The sequence below is a fragment of the Mauremys reevesii genome, linkage group 19 (genome assembly GCF_016161935.1).
Source record: "Mauremys reevesii isolate NIE-2019 linkage group 19, ASM1616193v1, whole genome shotgun sequence".
NCBI classification, from domain to species: Eukaryota; Metazoa; Chordata; order Testudines; family Geoemydidae; genus Mauremys; species Mauremys reevesii.
The window spans coordinates 21,263,708-21,277,899 of NC_052641.1; the positions used below are offsets into that span (position 1 = coordinate 21,263,708).

Here is a 14,192-nt window from a genome sequence, read left to right on the forward strand (position 1 = left end):
GGACCCAAATTTCACTTTTATAAAGACAAGACTTCACAAAATCTAAAAATCAATAGAAATATTTCCATTTTTTTTTAAATTCAACCAATGAAAAATTTGCATTGTTTTAATGCATGACCATTCAGAAAGTGACATGGACTAGTCTAGTATACTTTATAGGCTGAACAGCATGCAACATTTAAACAAATCAACAGGAATGAAGACAAAGTAAATGCTTTCATTTTTTTCATGCTTAATAATCTAAATTATTTCATGGTACAGGTCACGGTTTTACAACTTTTATTTGTGATCCAACAGTGCCCTTTTATTAGTATTTTTTTAAATGAAGGGATACGGCTCTGAGGTTTAATGGATAAAGCACAAGGGTGGAAATCAGAAGACTTATGTTCCCAGTTCCACCACACACTTATTCCTTGACCTTTTGTAAATTACTTCATCTCCTCAGGTCAGATTTTTAAAAATGTTTAAGTGCCTAAAGATGCGGATAGGAGCCTACACTCTTATCTCCCATTGATTTTAATGGGAATTGGGTATTAAGCATTCGGACACTTTTGAAAATCCCATTAGGCATCTGTCTGCATCTTTAGGCACCTGAAAACCTTTAAGAATCTGGCCCCTAGTGCTCAATTTCCTCATATGTTAAAAGGGACTGATAATGCTCACCTATCTTTGCAAAGTGCTTTGACACCTATGGACGAGAAGTGTTCTATAAGGATTGTTATTAGTGGTCATCATTTTAAAAAGACACCTTCACCAGTAGAGAAGCCAGAAACTCCAGAATGAACATCGTCAAAGTGGCGACAGCAACTTCTAAACAACAAACACGAGTTACAGAAAGAGCCACTCTCAGCACTTACATACTGGCATCTCACCCTATAAACTTGCTGACTGCAGAGACTAGCGCCTCAGGCAAGCTTTAAGGGTATGTCTACGCAGCACGTGAACACCCATTGCTGGGCTGCCAGCTGACTCTGGCTCGTGGGGCTCAGGCTGCGGGGCTGTAAAATTGCAGTGTAGATGTCAGGACTTGGGCTGGAGCCCAGGCTCTGGGACCCTCCCCCCTCACAGGGTCTCAGAGCTTGGACTCCAGCTCGAGCCCAAATGTCAAGCACAAGCTTACAGCCCCTCAGCCTGAGCCTGTCAGCTGACACGGGGCAGCTGCAGATGTTTAATTGCAGCATACACATACCCTAAGTCTGGCTCAGGACTTTTCTTCAGTATAACTCCTCCAGTGATAGCCTTGGAGGGGAGGAGCCCCTTGGGCAGAAGAGCAGAAAGCAAAACTAAAGACTCATGACGTGGCTCCTTCGGTTTTAGCAGCAGGCTGCACTTCCACCACTGGATTTTGTTTGACTGTTTCTCAGTTCCTGTATCTGTCTCAGACAGTTGGTATCATTTCAGGTGTCATTTTCTTTGCCAGCTACTTTTCTAGGTTCATACACTCCCTTCTGTAAGGATATTACACCAGCCATTCTTATTTTCTAAATATAAAGGCTTCATGTGGTTTTTGAGAACATGATCCTTATTTCCCCATCCAGCTATAAATATTAAGGGCCATATCCTCAACTGGTATAAATCAGTATAGCTCCGTTCAAGTCATCACGGTATTAGCCAAAGCTCTAGGCACTGTTGTACCACTGATCAAGACCTTTGTGGGTTTTTGGTCAATTTTTTTATTGCACTACCAGCAATTTTGACGAATTCACATTGCTGTTATTGGCAGGATGTACATAGCAGTAAAAGACTTTTGAAGTGAGCTGACTTTGTATAAAATTAAAACCACAGAACAACCTAATTTTCTGAAATATCATTAAGTGTCTGTGCTAAACCCACAAAAGCCAGGAAACTCTAAGATGAAAGAGGAAAACTACTGATAGACCATGCTTTAAATCATGCATCATGCCCAACTCAAGCAATACTTACAACCAGGAACATTACCCAGTGCTCAAGACTTCTGCAACACCTGCTCATAAAAGGATTAAGTAAAGATGTCTGGGACTTTTTCAGCCTTAATTCTGAATTTCCTGGGTTTTGTGGTTTTAAGTTGCAATTGGGTAAACTGTTTCAGCACAAGGGAGCCGAATCAGGGAGTGATGGGCAGGTGCACCGAGGTGCCGAGCCTCAGTGAGGAGCATGGCAGTTATACCATCTTTGGACAGGGTGCAGCTTCCCGATCAATTGGCAGCAGCACCTACACTCGAGACTACAATGACAGCCATCAGAAAGCTCCTTGCACCCTGTATAGGGCTCAGCCACTTTCTTGCCCATTACTTTAACATAAAATTAGAGTTCCTTTGGATAGCGTTAAAAAAATTCACTGCCAAGTAATTTAGATCTAAAATCTGACCCACCCACCACCATCCTGCCTTGAGGAATAATACCTACGTCCTATACAGAGCTTTTTGTCAGTAGATCACAGAGTTTTACAAAGGTGGTGGGTATCATTACCCCCATTTTACAAAGGGAGAAACTGAGGTTCAGAGAGGTGAAATGACATGTCCAAGGTGACCCAGCAAGTCAGTGGCGAAGCCAAGAATAGAATACAGGTCACCTAAGTCCCAGTCCAGTGCTGTAACCACTAGGCCAATGATACTCAGACCCGCAGTGGTTCAGGAGCCAAATTAGCAATCATCATTACCCAAAAGAGCCAGAGTAGAGAGAATTCATTGTTTCATTTAATATTTTATATATGTTTGCTTGGTTATTAGTATTATTTTATCAACTACAATTAGTTAATAATATAGTAAAAGCATCCTGATTTAATTATTAACCAATCACACAGTGTTTTAATATCATGTGTTGCAAAGAGCCACTTGTGGCTCCTGGGGCCTCAGACTGAAGTATCACTGCACTCAGCCATTAAATAACATGGCGGTCTTGCAGTTTAAAAAATATATATATATATCCCCCATGCAGGAAAGGTGAAATTTGAAGGATCTAGCACTGTACCATTAAAAACAAAACAAAAAACCTTTGCAGTCTTGCAGGCAGGCAATGATCCCAGGAGTCTCAATCCTTCTGTTTTAAGAAATATTTTTTCTCAAAATATTAACTGCTATTTTTATGGGACCTGCACAAAATAATGTCCTTCTGCTCCCTCTGCTGTTTCTGCTATAGCAACAAGCACAGAAGCTGTGATTCAAAAGCTGTACATTCTTTTGGACACTGCTACGGCCATTGGTGAATTAAAAAAAAAAAATCGCATCATGTTTCTCCAGTAGAGCAGAGGAACTGAGGAGAAATCAATATTTTTCAAAAGTAAAAGGAGAAAAATGTTTTTGTTTTTTTTTAAAAGCCAACCACACACAGCTGAGAAAATAGCAATTGGCAGTGTCTCTCCAAAGAGTGACCCAAGTATACAGGATCTGATGTTAAGAAGTACCTTAGTGACTCTACAACATTTCTCCAATCAAGGATCCACCCTCAGGCATACATTGATTCATTCTTTTCCCTGTTCAAGTACATCAGCAAAATTTAATTCAGCAGGAGTTCTAAATTTTGTTATTGTTATTTAATCAATGTTGTTATGCTATGAAATATATAAACTCCATTGTTGAAAAACATTCTAGTAAGGATTAATAATACCTAAGACAAAATCTGCTCTGTTTAAACACAAGCTGTAGGAAACTTTTTTCCTAATTTTAAAATAAAGATTGTTCCCCCATCTCCCCCCACAAATTGAAAAATATAATCAGCACTATCTATCAGAAGAAATATGATACACAAGAAGAAAAGAATAGTGTAAAAATTGGTTGAAATATCTCTATGTAATAAATAATAATGTTTAAAGACAACTTACCAAACGGGTTAAGAACTTAAAATTCTTAGCATATCACCAGCAAGAGGAAACACTAAGTTCAATTTCTCTCTAAGTGGGATTCCCCTACATCACATGTTTGTTTTTTCATTACAAGCAGCATGCCTACTTTTTTTTGCCTTTGTTTTGCACTGCTTTCTCTTAATCCTTGTACTAGGCACAATACCAAACCATGAAGTGATCTTTCTTGTCCCAAGCATTCTTCTTAGATTGCATATCAACTCTAAAATTTGATACGGGGTTAATAATCTATACAGTACTTTAATGCTCAGAATTAAAAAGGCATATTTTATTGAGAAGACTACTCAGAAATATCATGGGCAACTCCATTTTTTGAAAGTACTATTTTTCTCTATATTAGTTTGCTGTTATTTTAAATGTAACAGCTATAAACACGAGCACATTGATTTTCTTACTCCATATTTCAGAGCCTGATTTGGGTTTGTGCATATATAGGGATAACTGAATATCTGAAGATATCCATGATCAATACTCTTCTGTTTAAAGTAAGCAAGAAAACCAGGTTGCAGACTGCCTACTTTCTTTTTATACACAAAACAGGCTTGACAAAATATTCTAAAGTTAATTGATTTAGCCCCTTGAGAGCTTGTTATACTGTGGAAAAATATAATGTGAGTTAATAATGTGTGAGGCAATTTTAATAAAAAATAGCTCTCATCTTGTAGCACACCCACAGCATGAACAAAAACATATTAGAAAAAAGCCATATGACACATTGCACATGCTGCAGGTGCTTCTGTCATGTCCAAATCCTACTAGCTGCTGCTGTTTTAAAATGTGTTAAAAAAATTAAACGTGTAATGCTTCTTGAACGGGTCTGTGAATTCTTTAGTGACCTGTACAGTGGTGAACATGCTGTCACTTTCTAGATAAGAAATAACTAGTTGTGCAGATTCAAAAAGCATCCAACAAAACGTGACACACAAATCTGCTTGCTAATAATGACATTTTACAGAGCCCCCGTCATTTGAAAAAATCCCAAAATGCTTTACAAACTACAATACAATCAGTGCACACAAGCATCACTTCAAAATTTATTTAGCATGTGCATAGTCGTCTAGCCAGCAATGGCATCTTCAGTGGCGTGATGCAGTTCTTCTAGGCCACCGCTGAACTTAGTCAGCAGTCATTCATCGACAAGGTGCATCATCTTCTGTGTCGTGCCGCAGCTGCACAAAGGGCTGTCATGAAGGCCCCAGCGATACTGGTTAGCTGCACAGAGACCTTGCCTGGTCCGGAACCTGTTCAAGAGGGGCATTGGCGAGAGGCAGGTCAAAACCAGGCAGGCAGATTGTGGGATCAGTGACGAGGGACTGGTTGGGGATTATAACAGATCCATTCCTCTCGCCCGAGTGCTTCTGCCCTAACATCCTGGCATGGTGGATGAGACCATAATGGGCAACGTGACGGCAAATGTGCAGCTGGTGGTTTAAAAAGGTCATTGTGCAGCAGCAGGCTTGGGTTGGCGTGTACTTTCTCCAGTAACTTGCCAGTGGCAGCCTCTCGTCTGATACAAGGAGGAGCAATATTGCTCAGAACTGGAAGCCATGAGAGTGGGGTCGGACACAGGGTGCCAGAGATGATGCGCATGGCAGCATGTAACTGCATATCCACCAATTTGGTGTGTGATGATTGACTCTAACTGGTGCGCAGTACTCTGCCACTGAATACAAGGTGGCAAGAGTTGACATCTGCAAAGTTGGAGCACAAGCACTCCAAACGAACCTGCCAGTTTGCTAAGAAGGTTGTTACGTGTCTTAACTTTAGCTGCTGTCTTCTTCTGGTGGGCATGGTAACTCAGTGTGCAGTCTAAGGTCAGACCTAGATAGATCGGTTCTACTTCATGCTTCACCTTCCAATCATTCAGATAAACATTCAGTTCTTGGGTTGCACTGGTGTGGTGAAGATGGAACAAACTGGTGACTGTTTTTATGACGCTTGGCTGGAGGCGCCAAGTCTTACAGTAGTCAGCTAACTTTATCATGTCTCAATTTAAGGTGGCATCAAGCTCGTGAAATGTCCGTGCCTGGGTACCACAACAGATGTCGTCTGCGTAAATGAACTTTTGTGACTCTGTTGCTGGCAGGTCATTGATGTAAAGGTTGAACTGGGTTGGAGAAAGCACAGAGCCCTGCGGTAACCCATTGCTCTGTTATCTCCACGCACTAGTCTTCTCCCCAATATGGACTCTGAACTGCCTATCGCAGAGGAACAGTTCAACAACGCTTGTGACCCAAGGTAACAGGACCCATGATACCTTCACGAGCAGGCCAGTGTGCCATACCGTATTGTACACAGCTGTTAGATCAATGAAAACAGCACCTGTTTTCAAGTTTCTCTGGAAGTCATTTTCAACAAATGTGGTCAGCACAAGTACTTGGTCACATGTGCTACGGCCTCGGTGAAGGCTGGCTTGGTCAGGGGTCAAAATTCTCTCCATGTCAGGTAATATGCGCTGTAGGTCCAAGCACTCCAATGCCTTGAAGCATACTGACAATAATGACATGGGACGATAGACTGATGCTTGACTTCACAATTGAAATGCAGCCAGTCACCTTTCAGGTTGCAGTTGGATGAACTATTGGTACATGCACACCATACAGCACAACAGTGGCGTGGGGAACATTTTGACCAAGGACAGCATGTTAACTATTACTCCTACAAAAGGTGTAAACGGAATACTGAATGTTCACGTAGAGCATTTGTCTGAAAGATTTTCAAACAGTAAATGGCATGGAATTCAGTTTATATGCCTCAAAAGGATAAAGAGTCAAGTTATTCCTTCCCAGATTTGTACCTAAAGTTTTAGAGTGTCTGCTCTTTATATTTCAAATCTAAGGCTTACTCCACTAACAGTACATATTTCAGTGAATATTGTCTTCTTCACTTCCTGTTATAATACGTTTTGCAGTGCACTGTTAAAACAGCTGTATTCCACCCAAGAGAGGTCTGCATTTCAGTGTTCAGTGAAATGATGCCTATATATACACACACGAAGATATTGTGAAAAAGCATTTTATGAACCTTCAGGCTAACAGACATGATATAATTTATGAAATTAACAAAATCCTCATAAGGATTGTTTACTTGAAAAATAAAGCCCAATATCAAATACTGTTACATAGAATTAAAACATGACAGTCTCTCTCAAATTAAAAGGCCATTATGCCACTTAGCTTTCTGATATGCAAACACATTTTTGTTATTTACAAATTATGATGCTTCTACATAAATTCATGTCCTTCAAGCATTAATTTTCACAACTTTCTGGTACATGATTTCAAAATTTTCTAGTTACTCCCTACCTGAGCATCTGGAAAACCTTAACTGTTACTAACCATTCAGCAGAGAATGTGCCACTCATTTGCTGAGCTAGGTCCTAGATACTGGGAGTGAGATTCTCTGTTCCAACTAAGAGGTGCAGCAAAGAATTTACAAGACAGGGGGAAGGGAAATTAAGGTGGTTGCATCCTGATTCTGGGCTGCTCAGAGGGTTAGTGCAGTCCCCAGCATACTTTGAACAGCCTTATAACGTGTTCCACAGTTCCTGCACCAGGGGAATCTTCCCTGGCAGGATCCTGGGCTCTTAGAGCCCCTTTACACTTTACCTAGCATAGTGAGGCTGGCACAGGGGTGAGGAACTTACCCTAGGTACTTAGATATTATGGTGCTGGACCTGCTATAAAACCTCAGCAGATAGAGAGGTTACATAGAAATAGGTTTCATTTAAAACATAAACTCATTTTAAATCATTTTCTCCCATAAAAAGAGATTGTGTGAGATGTAGCACTGTATATTTTAGTATCATTTTGTATGACTGAATATAAATGAAGAAATTAAGAACAGTATCTGATGAACAAAAATACAAGGAAAATAAAATTAAGGAGGGAGTATGTTTTAATAAGATATTGCATTTCAGTGGGTCCAACTGTTTTGGCACAAGGCAATATTTCTCTCTTTCTTTTTTTTTTTTTTTAAATGGTGTTCCATTTAATTTCATCTGACTTCAAATGTCTTTGCAGTATTTTGGGAATATCCCCCCATCCCACCTTAGCGTCAATGCAAAAAGTTACAATTCTAAAATAATTATCTTATAAAAACAGATGCTGTTAAATATAAGAAAATGAAGCTTCCCAAGTAAACCTAGCTATGAATGTTGACGTTTGGAAAGAATTACTAAACATCTAAGAATACATGCTTTTAGTGAGACTCAATATGCAATTTTTACTCAGCAGAATTCTCCCAAGGAAGTTAACAGCCATTGATAAAGAGATCTTCAGAAAATTCTTCCATTGTATCTAAAAACTTTTTACAAGATGCACAAGCTGTATTTGAAGGCCACCACTCAATCCAAGTCATAGAGTCTAATGGATACTGGTATCTACACAGACAAAAGAGAAAGCTCATTAGTAGACAAGGAGTGAAAAAAAGATTAACACAAGAGAAAATTCTAATATTAAATGGATTCCTTTGTGCTTATTTTCCTCTGTTTTAAATGTGGACAGCTGAAGAAGTGTATTAGCATAAAAACAATGGGTAACACAAAATGGATTAAACAAGTTCTTAAAATATTGAATCAATTACAATAAATGACATAACCAGAGGTCTACAACAACTTTGCCACTTTTGATGAGAATGAAGCATGTCATGCTCTGGAGAGAGCTCAGCACATTCTGATAATATTTTACTTACTTGAAACTGAAACCGACTGTTATCTGAAAGGCCTCTTTTCCCATGATCAAATACTGATTTCCTGGATTCAGTCTAACATCAGTACAAGTCTTCTTTTTAACAAAGGTGATTTCACTGTTTTTTTGGGCAAAAGCCTCTCCTGGAGTTGAAGGGAATGCAGTTATTATATTGGAAAATTTCACAGAAAGAATGATTAAAAAAACAACTGGCTTCAATTTTTCAGGGCCACACACGTTAATTAGGCATAACATACTGATTTGGTTTTACTATTTATCAAAAGGGGGCAAAGCCAAGTCATCCATTAGCCACTAACTATGTTACAGGGAAATTCAGATAAATCAAAACATGGATTTCCCACCCTTTGGAATCAGTCTAGAAACATTAAACAGGTGACAATTTGACTTCCAAAAGTAGCCTTATACAAACCAAATGTGTTTACCAAGATAATTGCAGATGCAAATGGTAAAGCATGAGAACACACACAACTCCCACTGAATTGCTCAGCTAAATCTCTGCCAACTTTGCTGCATCCAAATTCTACTTTATAAAAGCAAGTATTGTTTTCTTTCCTTAAACCACTGTCTACTTGTTTGCCTGCCTAGATTGTGAGATCCTCAGGACAGACTCCACCACAAACAGAAGCAATAATAACAGTTTTAATAAAAGCTTAAATACAGTGAAACTGGTAAAAGACAATAGCTTATAAATATCATCCCAAAGAATCTTCAAATTCATAGAGTACAATTATTCTCTACCTTTATTAGGAGACCACTTAGCACTGATTTTTGTCTGCTGCTTGAGTGGAGGGAGTCTTTATTGTAAATGAAATAATTAAATACATTACAATTAGAACTCTTACCTCTTTTATAGAGATCCAGAAGAGTTGCAGTATACTTAATAAAACTACCTTCTTCACTGGAGGACAAGATGTTCACCTTATAGACTATAAAGAAAAAAAAACAATTGCTACTGTTTCAGGCAGAATTCTTCCTTTTTGCTTTTGCACTACATCCATATACATCAACTACAGATACTCAGATGGATAATATTATGACCATTTGTAAAATGTGTTGGTGGTCAAACTGAAACTCTTATAAAGCTAATCAAATGTTTCAGCATATCAGCTGATTGCCCATGGATGGATGCACACCTAACGTACAGCATTTCACAATGAAGTGCAAGGTTTTTCCCCGTTGTCCTCTGAAGCATCTGGCACTAGCTACTGCCAGAGATAGGCTACTTCCAATGTTCCTAGATATTTTCCAGAAATCAGCACAAACATACATATAATGCACCTTAATTAATTAATTAAATTAGGAGGGTTTCATTTAATTTTTGTATTACAATGTACTGCTACTATTTTACAAGGACACTACATCTTTGGCACTAAAGAATGCCAAGCATTTCAATACACACACACACACTTTGTTCATCACAATCAAGGTTTTTTAGACTATTCACATGTCATAGTATTATTCATCCAATGTCACTGCTCTAAAACTGGCCTTGATTGTAAGTCTCCATTGCATCTAAATTCATTCAGACCTCTGCTACTCAAAACTATGTCTGAATTTTTAACCAATCATTAACAAACAAGCATTACAACAGTGTTTTTATAAGGCTAATAGCTGAAGTAATTTAAAAATTCTGTAGACATATAAACACAAAGGAAATGATGTAATAATTTACGCATATTCAAATCCAATTACAAAGGATTAGTGTTGGGTAAAAAATACTAATTGTTTTTGCCAGTAACAGAGAATAAGTGATTTAACATTTGACTAACACTTGCACCAGAGGTGAAAGTAAGCCGGTACAGTATGGTACACCGGCTTCCCCAGGCTGGTGATTTAAAGGGCAGAGGCAGCTGGGAGCTCCAGGGCAATTTAAAGGGCCCGGGGCTCTGGCTGCCGCTACCACAGAGGAGGCCTGGGCCATTTAAATCGCTAAAAGAGTCCAAGGGGCTCCCGGCTGTTGCTGGTACCCCGGGGCTCGGGCGAAGATTTAAAGGGCTTGGGGCTCTGCTGCGGTAGCAGCGGCCAGAGCCCTGGGCCCTTTAAATCACCCCTGAGCTCCGGAGCTCCCAGCTGCCTCTGCAGCTGGTAGCTCTGGGGGTGATTTAAAGGGCCGAGGGCTGCCAGCCACCGCTACCGCAGCTAGAGCCCTGGGGCCTTTAAATCTTTATTTAAAGGGCCAGGGGTATTTAAAGGCCCCACCTCTTCTGGTTGAGGCAACACCTCCTGCTCAGGACTCCGGTGTACCGGTAAATCCTTTCAGTTACTTTCATCCCTGACTTGCACAGAACTGTGCTAGCTACAAACATATTTTGTTAACATGACTATCATGGATTTCCATAACTAAAGTGGAAAGGATTTTTTAAATCTGAGAACTGCCTTATAGAACCATGCTATAGACTAGCAAGAGGTAGATGACAGGATGGTGTGGTTAGCATATTATCAGAAAAAATACCAATTTCACACAGGTCAGAAGCCATGCTAGAATGCTGCTAGCCTAAAACATGGTTAAAGTCAAAATCCTTAACATGGTTCTGATCCCAGCACTGACAAGTCTTTAAAAAACAGAAATATGTTTAAATAACTCTATGGGACATGTTCCCTCTTTTTGTATTTTGGGGGTAACATTTAAAAAGCAAACAACAAAAAAATCAAAGCCTATGTGAGAAGAATGTTAGAGATTACATGATCTGCTTTTAACCAACAAATTACAGGAAACTCAATTACATCTGATGCTTTGTTCACAACTTGCCTTATGTGTGCCTAAGTATTAGAACACATTATACAGAACATCAAATCATCACTGTTCAGAGACCCTTACAAAACCCAGAGAAACACAGTATGTATGTGGGCAAGTACACTGTCCTCTGGGATTGGTGTAAAATTGTGCCTCTATTTTTTATTACCTTTTTCAATAGGGGAAAGGTTTCTGCCTAGTTTGGCCAGCAAAATGAGAAATCTATGTTTTGTATAGTTTCAATTCTAGTGTGATGCTGCTCTTTCACAGGAATGAAACAAGATTATCACAGCCTGTAACAAACCTTAAGCACTGCAGACATATCTGAAACGGAGTAATTTACTTTGCAAAAGTTAGCTGAAAATAACCAAGGGCTTTGATTTTTAATTCTGAAAAAAATGTGTTTGATTTTAAAGAATACTAAGTGAAAGATATATATTGAGGTCTGTCTTTACCCCAGTAGATCTAAAGACACTGTCTATGATAAAGTACTGGAACCAATCCTGAGAGATATTCAGCAACCTCAATTCCTATTGACTTGAGCAGGAGCTGAGAGCCCTCGGATCTTCTTAAGAGATAGGCAGCTCCTTCAAAGATTGGGACCATTAACTCTATGTAATTTCCACAGAAGTTACCTTTGTCTATGTTGAATTATTTTAATTTACAGGTACTAATATTCGTATGTTCACCTTTATGAGTAACATGTTGTTAACAAGAGTCCCATGCTTCCAATGTTCTTATAGGTATATTGAAAAATGCTGCATCTCTCAAAGCAACATATATAAAAATATAAAAGGTGCACTCTGTAGCATCTCATCATCACTCATCACACAGTGTTCATTTGTTTTTCAAAGTAATATGTACTGATCATTCAAGTCTTACCATATGCAATGACTTGCTGGCATGCAGCTTCCCTCCTCCTATCAGCAGTTATTGTCAGATCTAATTTCTTTTGCATTTGACTGCATTCCGCTATGTTTAGTGAAAGAGATACGATGTTAATGCTAGGAAGCAACATCAGCACAAGCCCTCTTTTAAAGTATAATTAATTTCTATTTGCTCATGGCAATCTGTAACACAGAAGCAAATTTTCAAATAGCAGCAATGGAGCTAAGCTACTCAATTCCCATTTAGTCAACGTAACTAAAGTCAATGAGAGTCGTGCAGCTAAATTCCATACATTTTTTTTAAGTTTAGAATGTAATGAATGTTTAATTTATTGCAAAGGCAACGTTTGCTGTTCTAAAATAGAATACATAGCTCCTTTCACTTCTATATAGTACTCTCACCCACAAGGATCCCAAAGCATTAAGCTGTATTCTCCAACTAACTGCAACAGAATGGCATTTTTCAGAAAGTTTACCTTCCATGCATTTGCACTCAGCTCCTTCACACAGTCTCAGAAGTTTGTCATTTCCATAGGGGTTATAAAATATGGTGCATTGTTTATCTACAGAATTGAATAGGAAAAAATAAATGCATGAAAAAGTTGAATTCCAAGAGAGTACCATCCAGACTTCTTCAGCCAGAACGATGGTGACTGTGACATAAGCCTTAATATAATGTAGGTTAAAAGTTGTGGAAAAGGGACAAACTGTTAGATTCTTAACAGGATTCAAGGAATCTTCTGAGAGCAAGAGATGTGAATTTGAAGAACTGGAACACATACCTGGTGCATGGTATTCATACACAGTGAATGTGGCAGGGCTCCGCATGCCAACACGGTAAATCTCCCCTATTCGGAACGCAACACACAAGAATTTATTAGCTGGCACCTGTTTGAAGGATGCATGAATTAGAAAGAGACCAAAAGGAAGCTCTGTGTTACCAAAGAAATAAAATAGTACTTCCGATTGTGAATAATCATAGGAAATAAAAAAGATGATCTACCGAGTCTATCTGTAGAACAATATGTCCATCTTTTATCTCATAATTTGTTATCAACTGATCAACTCCACTTGCAAGCTAGGGGGGAAAAAGAGAAAGGTTTTTATCAGCTAATTAAAAAGATTTTACATGGTCTTCCATAAAAGTTTTATGCTTAATGGTTTTAGCATGGTTTTGAGGAGTAAAACATTTTCTACAAATGGATCTTCAGTTATTTTAGTATTGCTATGTGATCCTAGTCATGAACAATTCCATACTTTAAGGGAACTGTTCTTTCATCCCTTTGGGATAAAAACAACAACAATAATAGTTAGAGATGTACTAAAACTATGAAATCTCAAGATTCTTAAACTTTGGTGAAATCTGAGTCCAGATCCAAACTTCATATTTGTCTCTCATTTCTCTAGGGCATTGACTCCCATTGACTTAACTGGATAAGGCCATAATGGGCAAAACCCAGACTCTAGACTCAGGTACACTATTCCAATTAGTATGAGAAAAATGCTTTGCAATAAGATAGAGACAATGTTGAAAATCTGTGCTACTACCATAAAAAGATATAAAGCAGGACAATAAATACTGTAGGTAAAGATAAAATGTTCTTTAATATTTACAGTAGATAAATCTTCTGTATTTGCTTCCAGTCCGCTAACCAAAGTTATATCCATCACTGCATGGGAAGACCCTGACTGTGGTTCTCTCTCACTAGGCTTGTACCTAAAATGGACAAAAAATTGCATATAGATAGAACCAAAACTTAGAATGTACAGCACGGTCCTCAGAAAAGCCTCTGGGCAAATTCTACTCGTACTTATGTCATTGTAAATCCGTAACAACGTCACTGACTTCAGCTGACTTACTCCAGATTTACACCAATAAAATCAAGAGAGATTACAATGATTATTTACATTACAGTAGTGGCCAGAGGCTCAATCCAAACATAAAACTAAAGGAGTCCCTAACCCAGAGAGCTTACAATCTTTGACCCTGATCCTAAACATGCTTACACACATGCACATAAAAA

The 14,192-nt window shown here is 38.6% G+C and overlaps 2 protein-coding genes across 6 annotated transcripts in view; both read right to left on the reverse strand.

Moving 5' to 3' along the window:
• The window catches only part of TRAF1 (TNF receptor associated factor 1), a 61,889-nt gene extending 57,825 nt beyond the window's left edge, over positions 1–4,064 (reverse strand). For 3 of the 4 annotated variants that reach the window (XM_039505987.1, XM_039505984.1, XM_039505982.1), the window contains exon 1: positions 3,800–4,064. The gene's annotated coding sequence lies outside the window, so the exon portion shown is untranslated. The remainder of the gene's footprint in view (positions 1–3,799) is intronic. The other variant, XM_039505985.1, reaches the window with a different exon arrangement.
• A 3,653-nt stretch (positions 4,065–7,717) lies between these two features.
• The window catches only part of C5 (complement C5), a 60,712-nt gene continuing 54,237 nt past the window's right edge, over positions 7,718–14,192 (reverse strand). For both annotated transcript variants that reach the window (XM_039505978.1, XM_039505977.1), the window contains 8 exons: positions 13,783–13,885; positions 13,172–13,246; positions 12,951–13,056; positions 12,645–12,731; positions 12,164–12,253; positions 9,390–9,473; positions 8,531–8,669; positions 7,718–8,219 (listed from right to left, as the gene is read on the reverse strand). In XM_039505978.1, coding sequence (XP_039361912.1) covers positions 8,090–8,219; positions 8,531–8,669; positions 9,390–9,473; positions 12,164–12,253; positions 12,645–12,731; positions 12,951–13,056; positions 13,172–13,246; positions 13,783–13,885 — 814 coding nt within the window. In that variant the 3' untranslated portion in view covers positions 7,718–8,089. The remainder of the gene's footprint in view (positions 8,220–8,530; positions 8,670–9,389; positions 9,474–12,163; positions 12,254–12,644; positions 12,732–12,950; positions 13,057–13,171; positions 13,247–13,782; positions 13,886–14,192) is intronic.